The sequence below is a fragment of the Myotis brandtii genome, unplaced genomic scaffold (assembly GCF_000412655.1).
Source record: "Myotis brandtii unplaced genomic scaffold, ASM41265v1 scaffold684, whole genome shotgun sequence".
In the NCBI taxonomy this organism is placed as follows: domain Eukaryota; kingdom Metazoa; phylum Chordata; class Mammalia; order Chiroptera; family Vespertilionidae; genus Myotis; species Myotis brandtii.
In genome coordinates, this window is record NW_005370673.1 from 236,512 (window position 1) to 255,260 (window position 18,749).

At 46.0% G+C, this 18,749-nt stretch overlaps 1 protein-coding gene across 3 annotated transcripts in view; it reads left to right on the top strand.

The window, feature by feature from the left end:
* Positions 1-18,749, top strand: part of HIATL1 (hippocampus abundant transcript-like 1) — a 95,537-nt gene that overhangs the window by 62,306 nt on the left and 14,482 nt on the right. For 2 of the 3 annotated variants that reach the window (XM_014529516.1, XM_005881653.2), the window contains exons 6-7: positions 8,688-8,906; positions 10,569-10,682. The exons of the other annotated variant lie outside the window; for it this stretch is intronic. In XM_014529516.1, the coding sequence (XP_014385002.1) occupies positions 8,688-8,906; positions 10,569-10,682 (333 nt within the window). The remainder of the gene's footprint in view (positions 1-8,687; positions 8,907-10,568; positions 10,683-18,749) is intronic. 3 annotated transcript variants of the gene reach the window in all.

The window sequence follows — 18,749 nt, forward strand, 5'->3', positions numbered from 1 at the left end:
GGTGCTATCCATCACCAGGAGACCCACTAGACCTGGCCTCCCAACCCCTGTGGCCTTGCCCTGCCAAGCTTATGTCCTTCAGAAAAGTCTGTTTCTTGCACCCAGCCTGGACCTGCAGTGAGCTCTTTTTTAAGGATCCTCTCCTTGGAGACTCGTGCAGTGACTGAGTGCTGTGGTTCTGGAGTAGGGACCACTTTCCCCCACTGAGTGCCTGTCCCATACCACCCCCAAACAGGAGATCCACTAGCCCTGTTCTGTCCCCGGTTGCCATGCCCTATTGAGCTCACACCTTGTAGGCTACCGCCAGCCTGGGCCCACACTACAGGCTTTATTCAAGCAACTCTGGAGGAAGTCCAGGCATCCTCAGGGTGGTGGAGCAGCTGCCACATGGAGGCTGATCTCTGAGTACCTTGGGCCTTTTATTGATCTGCCCCAGGCTTGGAGTTTCTCAAGCCGACCTTTGTACACAGCTTGTCTGTTCCTACACACACCCAGACCCAGTGGAGGCAGTCACTAACTGTGGATTACATGGTAGCTCCACACAGGGTAATCCAAAGCCAGTTACAGGCAGCCTCTGACATTCACCTGCACCAGAGTTCCTCCCAAAATGGACCCAGAACCAGCACAACCAGAGGTGGGCTTCAGACCAAACCAGAGCACGACCAACCAACCACACAAGTGGCACATTCACAGGGAAATCTCAGCACTCGCCATTTTCTGCTGGGGCCAACTCTGATTCGAGGGGGAGGTCCCACACAGTGACTCATACACTGTGGTCAGAGTTGATCCTTATAGTCAGCTTGCCTGAGCGTTAGTCCACTCATAGATGGGCTGACAGCAGTCATGACGCCACTACAAGAGGGCTCACATAACCCACCCAAGAGACATTTCTGGAACACCTAGCTGAAGTGATCAGGAAGATCGCACTACTGAGCCCCACAAGACACCAGCTACATAAGACCAGCATACCAACATTGGGAGTCATAGCAGATATACCTCATACACAGAAGCAAATACAAAAAGGCAGGCAAAATAGAGAGACAAAGAACCATGCCCCAAATGAAAGAAGAAGAGAAATCCCCAGAAAAAAAGAACTAAATAAAATGGAGGCAAGCAATCTACCACAGATTCAAAACAATGGTTATATGGATACAATGGTTATAAGGAATTTAGGGGAACAATGGATGAACTCAATGAGAAGAATACAATATTTGAAATGAAGAATACACTAGAAGGAATCAATAGCAGATTAGATGAAGGAGAGGATCGAATCAGCAATTTAAAGGAAAAGATAACAGGAAACACCCAAGCATAACAACAAAAGGAAAAAAAAGTTTTTTAAATGAGGAAAGTCTAAGAAATGTTTTGGACAACATCAAGCTTAACAACAGTCACATTATAGGGGTACCAAAAGGAGAAGAGACAGCAAGGGATTTGAAAAAATGAAGAAATAATCACTAAAAACTTGTGCCTAGTCTGTTCAGGTAACATACAGAATCCCAATCAAGATAAACTCAGAGGCCCACACCCAGACACATCATAATTTAAATAGCTAAGGTTAAAGACAAAGATCGTCTTAAGAGAAGCAAGAGAAAGACAGTTACTTCCCATGAAACTGTCAGCATATTTCTCAACAGAAACATCTTGGGCCAGAAGGGATTTGCAGGAAATACTCAAAGTGATAAGAAGAAAGGATCTACAATTAAGACTACTCTACCTAGCAGGGCTATCAGTTAAAATTAAAGGTAAATTAAGGACCTTCCCAGATGACAAAAAACTATAATATCTGGAAATCAGTTAATGTGACATGCCATATAAACCAAATGAAGGAGGGGGGATCAAATGATCATATTAATAGATGTAGGGAAAGTATTTGACAAAATTCAGAGCCCATTTAACCTAAAAACTCTCAGTAACCTGAAAGTGGAGGAAACATACCTCAACATAAAGCCATATGTGACAAATCCACAGCCAAAATTATACTCAATGATAAAAACTAAATGTATTTCCCTTAAGATCAGGAACCAGGGACGTGCACTCCCAACCACTCTTATTCAATACTAGTGACCCGGTGCACGGATTCGTGTACATTGAAAGGAAATTAATTAGAAGGTGGCTGGCAGGGCAGGACTGGGCGAGATGGACCAGACACGCCCTGGAGCCAACCTCCCATGATCCCTCCACAGCCGGCTGCACTTGGGGTGGCACCATGGCTCAAAGGGCGTCTGCAGAGTGAGCAGGATCCCTCCAGCTCTCCAACATCCCCCGAGGGGTCCTGTAGTGTGAGAGGGCACTCTGTAAAGTTGCTGTCGTACAGGGTGTGGAACGCAAATGTAAGTGTGCAGTAAACCAGATTCAGGTCCCACAGTGCCCCAGCAACAACATAACCCATGGCCAAAGGTGGAATCGCGCAGCCTCGCAAGGGATCGGGCTCCCTCCTCTCTGGTTTCAGCATGTGTCACCCGAGAACCACCGCTACCAAGTCACTGCAGCTCGGCCAGCTCCTGCATTGAGGGTCTGCCCCCTGGTGGTCAGTGTGCATCATAGCGACTGGTCAGGTGGGTGGAGGGACACTTAGCATATTAGCCTTTTGTATATAGACCAAAGGCCCGATGCACAAAATTCCTGCAAGAGTAGGCCTTCCTTCCCCTGGCTGCCGGCACTGGCTTCCCTCTGGCACCCGGGACCCGGGCTGGCTTCCCTTTGGCCCCAGCTTTGTCCGGGATGATGTCCAGAAGGATGTCCAGTCTAATTAGCGTATTACCCTTTTATTATTATAGACTAGAGGCCCGGTGCACAAAAATTTGTGCACTCTTGGGGAGTTGGGGCGCCGCCCCCTGTCATGCACAGAGCAGGGCGGATTGGGAGGTTGCGATGCCACCCTCAGTCACGCTAAGTGTGGGGCCGATTGGGGGGTTGGGGCACTGCCCCCTGTCACACTCAAGGCAGGGTCGATGGGGAGGTTGCGGCGCCACCCCCTGTCACTCACAGAGCATGGCCAATCAGGGGGTTGGGCGCTGCCCCCTGTCATGCACAGAGCAGGGCGGATTGGGAGGTTGCGATGCCACCCTCAGTCACGCTCAGGGTAGGGCTGATTGGGGGGTTGGGGCACCGCCCCCTGAGGTCACACTCACAGGGTCGATGGGGAGGTTGCGGTGCCACCCCCTGTCACGCACAGAGCAGGGCCGATCAGGGGGTTGGGGCCCTGCCCCCCCCTACTCACAGAGCAGGGCCCATCAGGGGGGTTGGGGTCAGGGTGGGGGTCCCCACTGGGGTGCCTGGCCAGCCTGGATGAGGGGATGATGGCTGTTTGCAGCTGGTCACACACCCTTCAGGGTGGGGGTCCCCACTGGGGTGCCTGGCCAGCCTGGATGAGGGGATGATGGCTGTTTGCAGCTGGTCACACACCCTTCAGGGTGGGGGTCCCCACTGGGGTGCCTGGCCAGCCTGGATGAGGGGATGATGGCTGTTTGCAGCTGGTCACACACCCTTCAGGGTGGGGGTCCCCACTGGGGTGCCTGGCCAGCCTGGATGAGGGGATGATGGCTGTTTGCAGCTGGTCACACACCCTTCAGGGTGGGGGTCCCCACTGGGGTGCCTGGCCAGCCTGGATGAGGGGATGATGGCTGTTTGCAGCTGGTCACACACCCTTCAGGGTGGGGGTCCCCACTGGGGTGCCTGGCCAGCCTGGATGAGGGGATGATGGCTGTTTGCAGCTGGTCACACACCCTTCAGGGTGGGGGTCCCCACTGGGGTGCCTGGCCAGCCTGGATGAGGGGATGATGGCTGTTTGCAGCTGGTCACACACCCTTCAGGGTGGGGGTCCCCACTGGGGTGCTTGGCCAGTCTGGGTGAGGGGCTGAGGGCTGCTTTCAGGCTGGCGGTTGTTGACTGAAGCTCCCAACCGCTCCTTTTTTTCTTTTTTTTTTTTTTTTTGGCCAGCTTTAGCTCTGGGGCCTTGCTGCTGAAAACATAGATACAATGTTGCGGTCCGAGCCCGGCTGAATGGAAGCCCTTTTCTGGGGTTTTGTTTAGCTTCTTATTTGCAACATAGTATATAGTTGCTTAGAGTTGCAACTGAGAGGCTGGCAAGTGAGGCGGGGAACGTTGGAGTCTGCAGCAAGCAAGCCTCCCTGCTCGCTTCAGTGCCTGGCTGCTGGCTGCCATCTTGGCTGACAGTTAATTTGCATATACTCACTGATTAGCCAATGAAAAGGGTAGCGGTCGTACGCCAATTACCATGTTTCTCTTTTATTAGTGTAGATAGTACTGGGAAGTCCTAGCCACAGCAGTGAGATAAGGGGGGAGGAAATGCATCCAAGTTGGCAAGAAAAAAGTAAAACTGTCATTTGCAGTTGCCATGATGCTGTATATGGAGAACCCTAATGATTCTACTGAACTGATAAATAAATTTAGTAAAAGTAGTAGGATGCAAAATCAATATCCATAAATTGGTTGTATTTTTATACACCAACAAAGAAAGGAAAACAATCCCATTTACAATTGCATAAAAAAATAAAGTTCCTAGGAATAAATTTAACCAAGGAGATAAAAGACCTGTATTTGTAAGATTATAAGATACTGAAAAAAGGAAATTGAGTAAGATACAAATAAAGCATATACCATGCTGCGGTTAGGAAGAATTAACATAATTAAAATGTCCATAACACCCAAAGCAATCTATAGATTCAAAACAGCTATCAAAATACCAACGGCATACATTACACAACTAGAACAAATAATCCAGAAATTTATCTGGAACCACAAAAGAGCCCAAATAACAACAATCTTGAGAAAGAGGAACAAAGCTGGAGGAATCACAATACCAGAGAAAACCAAAGCAGCACGGCACTAGCATAAAAACAGATACATGGCTCAATGAAACAGATTAGAGAGCCCAGAAATAAACCCATGTCTTTATGGTCAATTAATGGTCGACAAAGGAGACAAGAACATACAATGGGGTAAAGAATTAGTCAATAAATGGTGTTGGGAAAATTGGACAGATAATGTGCAAAAAAATGAAACTAGACCACCTTACACCATATATAAGAATAAACTCAAAATGGATTAAAGAGTTAAATATAAGACTTGAAACAATAAAACTCCTAGAAGAAAACATAGGCAGTAAAATGTTGGATATTTCTGTTAACAGTATTTTACCTGACACCTTTATGGGCAAGGAAAACAAAAGAAAAAATAAACAGTTGGGACTGTGTCAAACTTTCTCCTTTCTCCAAACCAATCATCTAATCACTGACAGGGACTCTGCACAATGACTTTCAAGAGAGTAGAGGGTCCTTCATAGTCACTGCTGGGTGCAGCCTCTAGACCAGCGGTTCTCAACCTGTGGGTCTTGACCCCTTTGGGGGTCGAACGACCCTTTCACAGGGGTAGCCTAAGACCATCAAAAAACACATATATAATTACATACTGTTTTTGTGATTAATCACTATGCTTTAATTATGTTCAATTTGTAAACAATGAAAATACATCCTGCATATCAGATATTTACATTACGATTCATAACAGTAGCAACATTACAGTTATGAAGTAGCAACGAAAATAATTTTATGGTTGGGGGTCCCCACAACATGAGGAACTGTATTAAAGGGTCGCGGCATTAGGAAGGTTGAGAACCACTGCTCTAGACCCTCCACTGGACCCACCCGCTGCAACGCAGACTCCCCAGCAGTCAGAGCCCAGGGCAAGCCTCTCAGGCTGGGCCGCCCACAGGAGGACGCTCCTTCCCTGGGAGGGTGGGTCCCAGTCCCAGGCAGAGTTCCCCTCGTTCCCTCTGCCCGTTGCTATGCAAGCTCTTCTTCCAGTCTCTGCTGCTGTGGGTTTGGGATCCCTGTGTGGTGTTGAGATTCCACACTCCTAAGGGGAGGGCTCTTTGCAGATTATGTCACTCAGCCTCTCAGCCATGCACCTGCTCCAGGGGGCTCCCCCTTTCCGTGACTCCCCTCCTCTTACCAGTCTCTAGGTTGTTTCCTCAGTGATCCTTAGATACAGTATGTCCAATCAGCTATACTTCTCTTCATTTTTCAAATTGAATGCTCAGTATTTTAGCTGAAAATCTGGTCGAGCCCTATCCGGTTTGGCTCAGGGGCTAGACGCAGGGGTCCTCAAACTACGGCCCGCGGTCCACATGCGGCCCGCCGAAAACATTTATCCGGCCCGCCAGGTGTTTTTGCCATCGCTGCCTGTTGCTGAGCAGCCGACTAGTTTTTTTTTAAACCATAGTCCAGCCCTCCAACAGTCTGAGGGACAGTGAACTGGACCCCTGTTTAAAAAGTTTGAGGATCCCTGGGCTAGAGTGTCGGCCTGCGGACTGAAGGGTTATAGGTTCGATTCCAATCAAGGGCACATGCCTGGGTTGCGGCTCCATCCCCAGTAGGGGGCGTGCAGGAGGCAGCCAATCAGTGATTCTCTCTCATCATTAATGTTTCTCTCTCTCCCTCTCTTTCCTCTCTGAGATCAATAAAAAGATATTTAAAAAGAAGAAAATCTGGTCGCTGGCTGAAATAGGCCATCTTGCCTCCCCCGTAATGTGTTCTTCATTTCAGTTACTGTATTCTTTATTTCTGAGTGGTTCTTTTTTATGTTTTCTATCTTTTTATTTATTTTTGTTTCCTGCCTCTTTCTCGAAGTTCTCTCTAAATTCATCTCCTAAGTTCATTGAGCATCCTTATAACCCTTGTTTTGAATTTTGCATCTGATAGATTGCTTGTCTTCATGTTGCTTAGTTCTTTTTCTGGAGTTTTGTTCTTACATTTTGAAGCCTTGTTTCTGTTGTTTCCTCGTTTTGGTTCTTCGCTGTGTTTGTTTCTATGTATTTGGTAGAGCTGCTATATCTCCAGATCTTGGTAAGTGGCTTGTGTAGTAGGTGTCCTGTGGGACCCTGTAGCTCAGCCTCCCCAGTCACCTGAGCTGGGTGCTCCAGGTACCACCCTACCCTTTTGGGCTGTGTGCACCCTCCCATTGTTGTTGATCCTTGATTGCTGTTGGCAAGTCAGTGGGATGGATTTTACCCACTTGTGAGGACTGATCAGCTGTAAGGACTGGCCACAACCATCACAGAGGATGTGCTGGGTAGGGGCTGACCCAGTGGAGCAGGATTCACCTCAGTGGGGCTCTGGTGCCTGCTGAGCTCACCCCTGGAGTGTGTCGCTCATGGAGATTTTTGGGTTGTGCTTTAGTGTGATCTGAAGCTGTCCACCGGGTGAGCTAACTGTGGTGCCTCCTGGGAGGTGCAGGTCAGTGTCCACCGCTGCTTTCACCCTATCTGGCAGGAGCTACAAAGTGTTTTCCAGATAGTTGCCACTTGTGCTGGGCTTGGAGGTGCCTGGGGGAGGCCCAGGTGTGAACTGAGTCACTGTCACTAGTGCCATGCCAGGGGTCGCTTAGCAGGAGGTGAAGAGCATGCTGAGGCCAGATGCTGGTGTTTGGGGCTTATAAACCTTGGAGAGAATTTAGGAGTCTGCAGCGTAAGCCTAGATAGGCCATTTGTATGGAAATAGCACTGGTAGTGGCTTGGGTTGTCCCACAAGTTGGGTGGGGCTGGATCTCAGGGACTTGACAGGGTGATGGATGATGGAGATCAGATATGGTGCCTGCCTGCATGAAGGGGGAGGGCTCAGCAAAGGAACACTGGTCTCTGCCAGCACTTTTGTCCTGATGGCCGCAATTTAGTTCCTCCCACGTGTTTCAGAGCTTTTCGGGCTTTTGCCCCAGTGCGCCAACGATAAGTCCATGGGTGGACCTTTGAAGAACGCCCAGTACTCCAGCAGCCTCTCTCACTTGGCCGCGCGCTCTGCTGGTTTTCCCAGCCAGCAGTTCTGGGGACTTCTCTTCCTGGCACTGGCACCCTGAGCTGGGCCTCCGCAGCTGAGACGTCAGTCCTGACTTCACTGCCACATTGGGTGTGGGACCAGCCCGTTCTGGGTCTCTGCCCCGCTGCTACCTGGGAGGTCCTTAATGACGATGCTTTGTAGTTGAGTTGTAATTTTTGTTTGGTTGTGGGAGAGGGCAAGGACAGCGTTTTCCTACTCTGCCATCTTGACCGGAAGCTCAAACAGTGCATATTTCTGAGAGAGAAAATCAAGTACAGTCCCTGAGTAGATTTTTATCATAAGCCAGTCGGCATTTTTTAAATACCCTTCTTCCCACAGCCCTATTTCTCAATTAAAGAAGACTAAAGCATGTGTGTTTTCTTTATAAGGAAGGTTTGCACAATTTTTATTTTTTTCCATCCTCACCAGAGGATATTTTTCCATTTATTTTAGAGAGAGGGAAAGATGGGGGAGAAGGGGAGTGAAAGAGAGAGATCAATGTGGGAGAGAATCATCCATCAGTTGCCTTCTGCATGCACCCCAACACGGATCAAACTCGCAACCTTTCTTTGTACGGAATGATGCTCTGACCCACTGAACCACACTTGCCAGGGCCACAATTTTTATTTTTAATTTTTTTTTTTTTTTTTTGCTCTTGTACTTTTACACAATATCTCCAATTAGTTAGTAGTGGATGAAAAAATTCTTAAAACAAAATGACTTGGATTCTCTTTGTTTCTTAAAATTTGTGTGCAACACATTCCTTTGTCTTGTTTAAAACCAAGGGAGGGTGGCTGTAGGTGTGCACCTGCTGCAGGTGGGACTCAGGGGGAGAGCGTGCTTTTTCCACAGGTCTCAGCCACCTTTGCAGCCAGTCTGGTCAGCAGCCCAGCCATTGGAGCATACCTCTCAGCCAGCTATGGAGACAACCTTGTTGTGCTGGTGGCCACGGTGGTGGCTCTTCTAGACATCTGCTTCATCTTATTGGCTGTTCCAGAATCCTTGCCAGAGAAAATGAGACCACTCTCCTGGGGAGCTCAGGTTTCTTGGAAACAAGCAGATCCTTTTGCGGTAAATAAAAATCTGAAAACATTATTTTTCTAAGTATCTTTCTAAGCCATGCAAATAAAAGAATATTTCTGCAACCTCAAGCATCCCCACAATTGTTAATCCATTTCTGTCTCCAGTAATAGAAACAAATTAATTGCAAGGAAGGGACTGAGGTAGAGTGTGCACCAAGGAATATATAGAGTTGATATTTCTTAAGTCATGCATGCGGTTATCACAACAAAAGAGAGAAAAAATGTCCAGTTAATTCCTGATGAGGGAAAGAATTTTTTTTTTTTGGTTTTGCATGGTGGTTTATATTTTTTAACAAAGAAATGAAGGTTGCCATTTAAAGTAGATGTTTTCAATTGCTAAATTAAAAAAGGATAAAAATATCAGATCTGACTAAAGTAGTTATTTTCTAAGTTATTGAAATACTTCCATTTAGACCAGAGGCTTTGAACTTGTATTTTATAGATTGGATTCTTCATTTTCTCTCTTTTTAAAAAAAATTATTTATTTATTTATTTTTTGCATTGGGGAATCCCATTAACAACTCAAAAAAGTCCTCAGAAGAAGAACCTTAGTTCCCCCTCTTTTTTTAAAAAATATATTTCTTTATTGATTTCAGAGAGGAAGGGAGAAGGAGAGAGAGATAGAAACATCAATGATGAGAGAGAATCATTGATCAGCTGCCTCCTGCACACCCCCCACTGGGGATCGAGCCCGCAACCCAGGCATGTGCCATTGGCCAGAATCGAACCTGGGACCCTTCAGTCTACAGGCTGACGCTCTATCCACTGAGCTAAGCCAGCCAGGGCATTAGTTCCCCCTCTTGATTTGAAACTGTCCTTGAAGAAAATAGGTGCAGAAAAAAATTAACCAAAGATTTGATATTTGTTTTTTATCCTCCAAGTATACCCTTTAGGAAAATACATGTAATAAGAAAACTAACTCACGAGAAATTCTTTTCCAAAAAGCTCCTTGGGGCATGGCCTGGGGACCTGCCTGTTCTGTGTGTGCCCATCCATTTGTGCCACGTAGAGAAAGGAGGAGACCAGGCACACCCGGGTGCAGGCAGGCCTCCCACCTACCTTGTTGACCAATTTACAGGCAAATTGAATGCTAACATTTTAAAGAATAGAGTGAATTTATATGTAATGAAACGCCTATACTGTTTATGGCTTTAAAGAAGTTATATTATGAATGAAAAAGAGAGATGAGATTTTTCTTAAAAAGTTCTGGAGTAACATGTTTACAGGGTGTTTATAGGGTGTTCAGGGTCTGTTTCAGGATGCGAACCAATGTTGTTAAGTAAACAGGAGCAAACGTGTGTATCTGCATTTACGCTGTAATATTTGAAGCACATATCTCAGAAATGAGGACTTATAACCTCCATAGAGAGATGGTGATAGATTTAATGTGAACGTTCACTTCCTTTTGTAGTCCAATCAGCAGTTGTTACTCTACCTCAATAGATGGAAACAATGAAGCCAGTCTGGCAGAATATCTGACATTAGCTTCTATTTGCTGCTTTTTATTTTTCAATTACAGTTGTCATATAATCTTACATTAGTTTCCGGTGTGCACCCAGTGATTAGACATGATAGAACTTACTAAGTGATCGTCCGATAAATTTCGGACCCATCTGACTACTTCTCCTTTTATCTTTCTGCTTTTTCTTAGCCACTGAAGAAAGTTGGAAAAGATCCTACCGTGTTACTGATCTGCATCACTGTGTTTCTTTCTTACCTTCCTGAAGCTGGACAGTACTCAAGTTTTTTTCTCTACCTCAGACAGGTGGGTAGTGGGTGCCTAGTAGCTTTCAGACATAAGGAAAAAGCAAGGATTGGCGTCTGTCTAAAGGTATTTTGGGGAAAACAGTGTCGAGAAAAAAAATGTGTCAACTTGCTTCAAGTTATAAATGTAGGTGCTGACATGTAGTGAGTAGGCAGGAAACCTTTAATACAGTGGTGTTTGAAATGTAGTGAAATGTTTACTGTGGAAAAAATTTCCTTGAGAACTATAGAGAAATAGAATTAGCAGAAGCAATTCATCATAATGTTTTAAATCTTTAACACCCATTAAATTTTGCAAAGGGAACGTTGACTTCAGAAGCGCCCTGCTATGGACCCGCGGTGGCTCTCAGTAACGACAGTAATACTGTTTCTCCTGATTTTCTTTCCTCTTTAAAAATGTATACACTACTTTGTCCCCACAAAGTTCCTTTTTCGAGTTGTGGTTTCAGGTCTCTGGGATCATTGGGACCTGAGCTGCCCTCCATCACAGTCCTGCCCTGCAGGGCCTTTCACTGACCTCACTGCGAGTCCTAGTGGTTCACTCAGCCTGGGCAGCAGGCCTTCTGAGGAGAGTCCTCTATATTGGTGAAGTTTTTAAATGAAATTTGTTAAGTTTGCCATTGCACATTGTTGGGGGGGGAGGGAGGTGGCGAGGGACGAGAGGAAGCGTGGGCTTTTTAATCTACGGGCAGATACATGCCTTGCTAGGTCCTGATTGGTCCTTTCAAAGAAATCTGTGTTGCTCTAGCTCAGTGGTCAGCAAACTGCGGCTCGCGAGCCACATGCGGCTCTTTGGCCCCTTGAGTGTGCTCTTCCACAAAATACCGACTTCTGTGCATGGGCCACGAAGTTTCAATCGCACTGTACGTGCGCACCCACACGTGGTATTTTGTGGAAGAGCCATGCTCAAGGGGCCAAAGAGCCACATGTGGCTCGCGAGCCGCAGTTTGCCGACCACGACCCTAGCTGGTTTGGCTCAGTGGATAGAGCATCAGCATGTGGACCAGTCAAGGGCGCATGCCTGGAGTTGTGGGCTCGATCCCCAGTGGAGGGCGTGCAGGAGGCAGCAAATCTATGATTCTCTCTCATCATTGATGTTTCTATCTCTCCCTCTCCCTTCCTCTCTAAAATCAATAAAGATATATTTTTAAAAAAGAATTCTGCTTTAATAACATTCTTGGGGTTGTTAGAACCTTGTCTTGGTTGGTTATCTGCAGGTTGCCTGTCTTAGCAGTTCACCCATTTTGAAGCTCAGGTCTCTGTGCACCTCCTCCTTTCCCCACCCAGTTGGGTGCCTTAGTAACCACCCAGCTGGTTCCGGTGCCACTTCCTCCCCGCCCCAGGCCCCAATTCCTGACTAGCTTCCTTCTGTCTTCTCAATACCATTCGTAGGACATGCTCAGAATAAACAGTCCATACAGACAGGAGCAGATGACTGACTGGGTGGAGGGGAGGCTAGAAGGGTGGGATGTTTCTTTGAGGAGTGATGAGACCTTCTACCATTGATTGTGGTGATCACTGTCCAACGCTGAATATACAAAGCCATTGAATGTGCACTTCTAATGGGTGAGTCCTGTGGCATTTATATTCTATCTCAATAAAATGTTTAAAGATAAACTTATTTACAAATGGTAGGCAGGGAAATAATCCTTAAAGCCACATTTTTTGTTTCTAATTTTTAATTGCATTTGATTAGCAGCTAAGAATGTTGTTAATGTCATCAACACTGATTTAGAGGCAGGATCTATCTCTAGTTCGTTTTTAGCTATAGTTGTGTGACATGAAATGAGAAGAATGTATAATGTACACAATAATTATTTTTCCTTTTTGTCTCATGCATTCTGTTTTGTCTGCTTAGAATTGCTTCTTTGCTCTTTAAAGTAATTTTGTTCAACCGTGAAGGAACTAATTTTGTTCTTTCCATGAGCTCATTAGCTGCACACTTCAGTGCCTACCTTGGAGATTACACTGTGTCTGAGTTATTAGTCTCTAATGAAATAGTACTAGTGACAGTCCCTACTTTATCTAAGGACCTTTGTTTTGACTCTCTTAATCCTCTTAAGTTACACAGGGGTTGGCAAAAGTAGGTTTACAGTTGTACAAATAAATAATACAATAATAAATAAATAATACGATAGTAAACTCTGTTTTTGCACTCACAACTGTAAGCCTATTGTTGCCTACCACTGTATGTACTTGTCAAGTAATTTGTGTGATTATATTTTAAGTCTTAACAAATGTACATACAATTGTTTTATATAATCAATGTTCTTTTAGATTTATTTACATATTTAATGTCTTTTTTTTTTTTAAGAAGTACTTTCTTCCCTCCCTCACTTCATTTATTTATTTTTGTTTTTATTTTTAGTTCATCCTTACCTGAGTCTATTTCTCCATTGATTTTTTAGAGACAGTGGAAGGGAGAGGGAGCTATAGAAAGAGAGACTTGAGAGACACACATCAGTTGGTTGCCTCTCGCACACACCCTGACCAGGACCAGGGATCGAGCCTGCCACCTAGATAATTGCCCTTGACCTGAATCGAACCCGGGACCCTTCAGTTCATAGGCTGACGCCCTATCCACTGAGCAAACTGGCCAGGACTACCTGTCTTTTATTTATTTTTTTTTTAATTTTTATTTTATTTTATTTTTTTTATTTTTTAATTAAATCTTTATTGTTCTGATTATTACATTTGTTCCTCTTTTTTCCCCCCATAACTCCCCTCCTTCCAGCTCCCACCCCACCCTCCGTCCTCACTCCCCACCCACTGTCCTCATCCATAGGTGCACGATTTTTGTCCAGTCTCTTCCCACATCTCCCACCAGTTCATTCTGTACATCAGGTTATTTATTCACTTGATTCTTAGATTCACTTGTTGATAGATGCATATTTGTTGTTCATAATTTGTATCTTTACCTTTTTCTTCTTCTTCCTCTTCTTAAAGGATACCTTTCAGCATTTCATATAATACTGGTTTGGTGGTGATGAACTCCTTTAGCTTTTCCTTATCTGTGAAGCTCTTTATCTGACCTTCAATTCTGAATGATAGCTTTGCTGGATAAAGTAATCTTGGTTGTAGGTTCTTGCTATTCATCACTTTGAATATTTCTTGCCACTCCCTTCTGGCCTGCAAAGTTTCTGTTGAGAAATCAGCTGACAGTCGTATGGGTATTCCCTTGTAGGTAACTGAGTTTCTTTCTCTTGCTGCTTTTAAGATTCTCTCTTTGTCTTTTGCTCTTGGCATTTTAATTATGATGTGTCTTGGTGTGGTCCTCTTTGGATTCCTTTTGTTTGGGGTTCTCTGCGCTTCCTGGACTTGTAAGTCTATTTCTTTCACCAGGTGGGGGAAGTTTTCTGTCATTATTTCTTCAAATAGGTTTTCAATATCTTGCTCTCTCTCATCTTCTGGTACCCCTATAATTCTGATGTTGGTACGTTTGAAGCTGTCCCAGAGGCTCCTTACACTATCTTCGTATTTTTGGGTTCTTTTTTCATTTTGCTTTTCCGGTTGGGTGTTTCTCGCTTCTTCGCATTTCGAATCTTTGACTTGATTCTTGCGCTCCTCTGGTCTGCTGTTGGGAGTCTGTATAATATTCTTTATTTCAGTCAGTGTATGCTTACTTTCTAGATGGTCCTTTATCACACCATCGAGGGTCTCATTAGATTTCCTGTACATCTCATCAAGTTTATCGACAGACTCTAGAAGCCTCTTGAGAGACCTCAAAAGTGTGGTTCTGAACTCAATATCCTCCCTTGATAGTTTTGTCCTGTTTCTTTGTCTCCGCATTTTTTACGCTTTCTTGGTACACCCCCTAGTGGTCTTTGTGCGCAGTCTTGTTGTAGTTAAGCCTTGATTGTTGTAGTTAATACTAGAGGGATTTGACCTCCAGGCCGACTGGCTGTGTTAATCAGCTGTGTCTGCAGTGGAAGAACTTGTGTCCTCTAGGGAGGTGCTAATCTAGCCTTTGCCTGAGGCTATCCGGCAAATGCCTCTGTGCAGGGCTTGGGCGGGGCGGGTCCCACGGGATCAACAGGGCGGAGGAGGGAGCAGTTATGGCTGCTCTCAGTCCGTCCCCAGGGGCTCTGCCTCTCTGTCCCAGCAACGGCTGCAAACCTCGGAGGGACCGTAGCCAGACAGTCCTGCTTCTCCCGTTTGAGTCTGGGTCCCTAGAGACTCGCTGGAGCTCAGAGTCTGAGGCTCCCTCCGGATTGAAACAGACAACCGCGCCCTCAGCCACCAGCCCCTGCCGTGCGCACTCCGCACCTTAGTATTTTACTTCAGCACTGCGCCTCCTCTGATTCTCGGTTCCTCCTAGTTGTAGAACTTCCACTCAGCCAGCCTTCCTGTGGTTCTGGATGATGTCCGTTCCGTCTTTTAGTTGTATTTTTGAAGTGGTTGTTCGAGGCAGCAAACTCCGGCGTTAACCTATGCCGCCATCTTGGTTTCTCTTAATTTTTATTTTTAAAAATATATTTTATTGATTTTTTACAGAGAGGAAGGGAGAGAGATAGAAACATCGATGAGAGAGAAACATCGATAAGCCGCCTCCTGCACATCTCCTACTGGGAATGTGCCCGCAACCAAGGTACATGCCCTTGACTGGAATCGAACCTGGGACCTTTCAGTCCGCAGGCTGACGCTCTATCCACTGAGCCAAACCGGTTTCGGCTGTCTTTTTTATTAAAGTAAAATTGACACATTCTCCATTTCAATAGCTCTTCATTATCATAAATATTTGAGACTGCTTTCATTCTATCTGAAGAACATCTTTTCTTTTTTTTTTGAAATTTTCTTTGAGTCCTTTCTTTTCTTCTTTTCTTTTTATATTGTTGACAGTGTTACAGATGTCCCTCAGTTTCCCTCCCCTTTTCCCCCTTTACCCAACCCCCCAGGGCGCCTCCCCAGACCTTCCCTGAACTATTGTCTGAGCCCTCGGGCTATGCATATATGTTTTGGTTAATCTCTTTCTGTCCCCCCAAACCCCAACTCCACCCCCTTTGTGATCTGTCAGTCTGTTCCATGTTTCCTTGTCTCTGGACCCATTTTGTTCATCAGTTTGTTTTGTTGGTTAGAACATCTTTTCTTTAGTGCAGGACTGCCATTTATAAAGTCACCAGCTTCCTGTCTCCTGCCTCCTCCTGCCTTCCCTCCACCCCATCCCACCCCACTCTGAAAATGTCTTATTCTAAGCTGCATCTTCTAGAAGGATAATATTTCTTTTTAATTTTTCTTTTCTGCTCTTGCATCCTATTCTAGCCCTGACCTTTTTATCTCGAAGTGTTTTGGGGGCTTTTTTTTGTATTTTTCTTTTCAATGTATTTTAAAAAAAAGTTTACCCATTTTTTAAAAATATATATATTTTTTATTTCTTACAGAGAGGAAGGGAGAGTGATAGACAGAAACATCGATGAGAGAGACATCGATCAGCTGCCTCCTGCACACCTCCTACTGGGGATGTGCCCACAACCAAGGTACATGCCCTTGACCAGAATTGAACTTGGGACCTTTCAGTCCATAGGCTGACGCTCTATCCACCAAGCCAAACCGGTTAGAGCTACCCATTTCTTATTACCCACCCCAGCTGCCTCTGGCCGCTACCAATAAGTTCTGTATTCATGAGCTCTTTTTTTTTAAATGTAAGATTCCACATAAAGGTGAATTCCATATTTCTTTATCCATGTACCCAGCAATGGACTCTTAGGTTGGTACATTATCTCTATAGTAAATAACGCTGCATATGGGGGTGTTATTGATTGGGGTTACTGGCTAGGACCTTGGTTCTTTTTGTTGATGTAGAAAAGATTTTAAGGTCAACAAAAATAAAAGTAAAGCAATGTGGGGCTTATTGAAGATACATTCCAAACGAGGATCGGCCATGAGAGATGGGGGCAGGGGGTGCAGACAGACAGACAATATGGCTGGTTGCTTACATCAAGCCAGGAGCCAGTCAGTTGAGGGAGACCATGGCCGGGCTGCTTTGCTCACTGGGAAGTCAGAGGAAAGGGGGCCTTGTAGACGGTTCCGGGCTTAGCCCAGGACCAGCGCAGCTGCCCATTTCTTCCTTGGTTGCAGGTCTCATGGGGTCCCTTAGAGGTGGGGGGTCCGTGCCTGTGGGGGAGGGGAAAGGGAATGGCCTGGGTGTGCTCCTTGAAGGTAGAGCGTGTGCGCAAGAGAGACAGACCATGGGCCCCACCTCCAGGGTTTACAAGAGGGATTTTCTGGCCCCAGGGGCTGCTCTGAAAAGCCATTTCTCCATCGTTCCTGTTCCTGTGGCTGCTGCTCCGCTGGCTGCAACCACCTCGCCGCGGGCGCCGGCAGCTTCTCGCCAGAGCCCTCCACTCCTGCTTTTAAACAGCGTGGCCACCGGCCTCCAGCTCACCCCCCGAGGCCTCAAGGAGAAGAGGGGGCTGTGGGGGAGGCCGTCAGCCAGGTGGATGCAGGCGGGGAGGAAGGTGATGTGAGGAAGAGGAGGGGGAGGAAGAGGAGGAGGCAGCTACAGGCAGGTGGGCAGCTGAAGATGAGGGTGACATGTGGACACCGAGAAGCAGAAGGCCGATGGGGATGACGAGGCAGCAAAGAAGGAAAAGTTAAACTGGAAAAAAGGCCTCCGTGACCTACTCACCCGCCACTCCCGTCTCAGGATCTAAACGTGGCTCCACCCAACCAAACTGCACCAGGGACGGCAGCAGGGAGGAGAAGAGCCACAACTTCCAGGCCCTGCTTTTTTTCTTAAAAGTACTTTAAAAGGGAAATTTGTATTTTTTATTTACATTTTGTATTTCTGTACATGTCATTAGGGGTCATCTGTTTTTAATGATGGGAGCGTTCTCTGTCCTACTTCTGACTTGACTTTAGGGTGACCATAATCATTATCCTCTCAAAAGAGAAAGAAAACCTTGTAAAAAAGCAAAAACAACAGCAAAATAACCATCTTATTCCGAGCATCCAGTAACTGTGTAGCACTTAACTGCACGATAAGTATATAGTTGGTTTGTGTGAGATGGTTAAAAAGGCCAAAGATAAAAAGGTTTCTTTTTTTTTTTTTTTCTCCCTTTTTCTGTCTTTGAAGTTGCTGGGGGTTTTTATTTTTCTCTCTGGCCAGTTTGATGTGTGTGAAACAATGTTGTCCAACAATAAATGGGAATTTTATTTTGCAAAAGGAGGGACTTTCTGGATGGAGACTTCCATTTGCATTCAGGGGCAGTTGACACAAGCTTTCTTCTGGGCGTGCCCTTACCCATAATGGGAACAGAACAACCCAGGTGGGGTGGGCGTCAAACCAGCACTGGCATTGAGGTCCTGTCGTTTCCCTCTGAGCTTGCAGCAGGAGCCAGCTGCTCCGAACCTGCCTGCCGGCCGTCTGCTGGGCCAGGTCTGAAGGCCACAGTGCCCCACCCCAGCCCCTCATGTCCAACTTCCTACCTAACGGGTACATATATCATTTCACATTCGTGTTTAGTTTAGTTTCAGAGAAATGCCCAAAAGTGGAATTGCTGTATCCTGTGGTGGTTCTATTTTTAGTTGTTTTGTTGGGGCAGTGAGAAAGGCGCTGGTGTTAGATTGGTGGGGTCAGACAACCTGGATTCAGCAACCTTGATACTTGAGTTCAGGTTAGGAAAGAATTCAGAGCCAAGACCCAAACTGTAAGAGAACACTTATTTGGAAAATCACAGAGGTAGAAGAAGTAATTCGTAGAAGAAAGAGGCTTAGGAAACAAGTTATAGAGGTAAAGGAAAGGCCCTTGGAGCTTAAAAGTGAGAAGATACAGGTGACCCAAGGCCCAGGGGAGATGGGGAGGGGGAGGGAGAAAGGAAAGGCGGAGTGCTCCAGGAGAAGCAGCTGGCTCCTCGTCCTAAGGGCTTTGAGGGTGGAGGTCCCAGGGGAAGGAGCCATGGGATGTTCAGCAGCTTCCCAGGTGTGTCCTTTCAGGATCTGGGTCTCCACTGATTGGTTGGTCAGCCCCAGGGCAGGAGGCCATGCATTATCCAATGCTGCTGGTCCTGAGGGCAGGCTGGGTGTCACTTGTCTAGTTTTGCTGCTTTCCTGGGCCTGGTGCTGAAATACA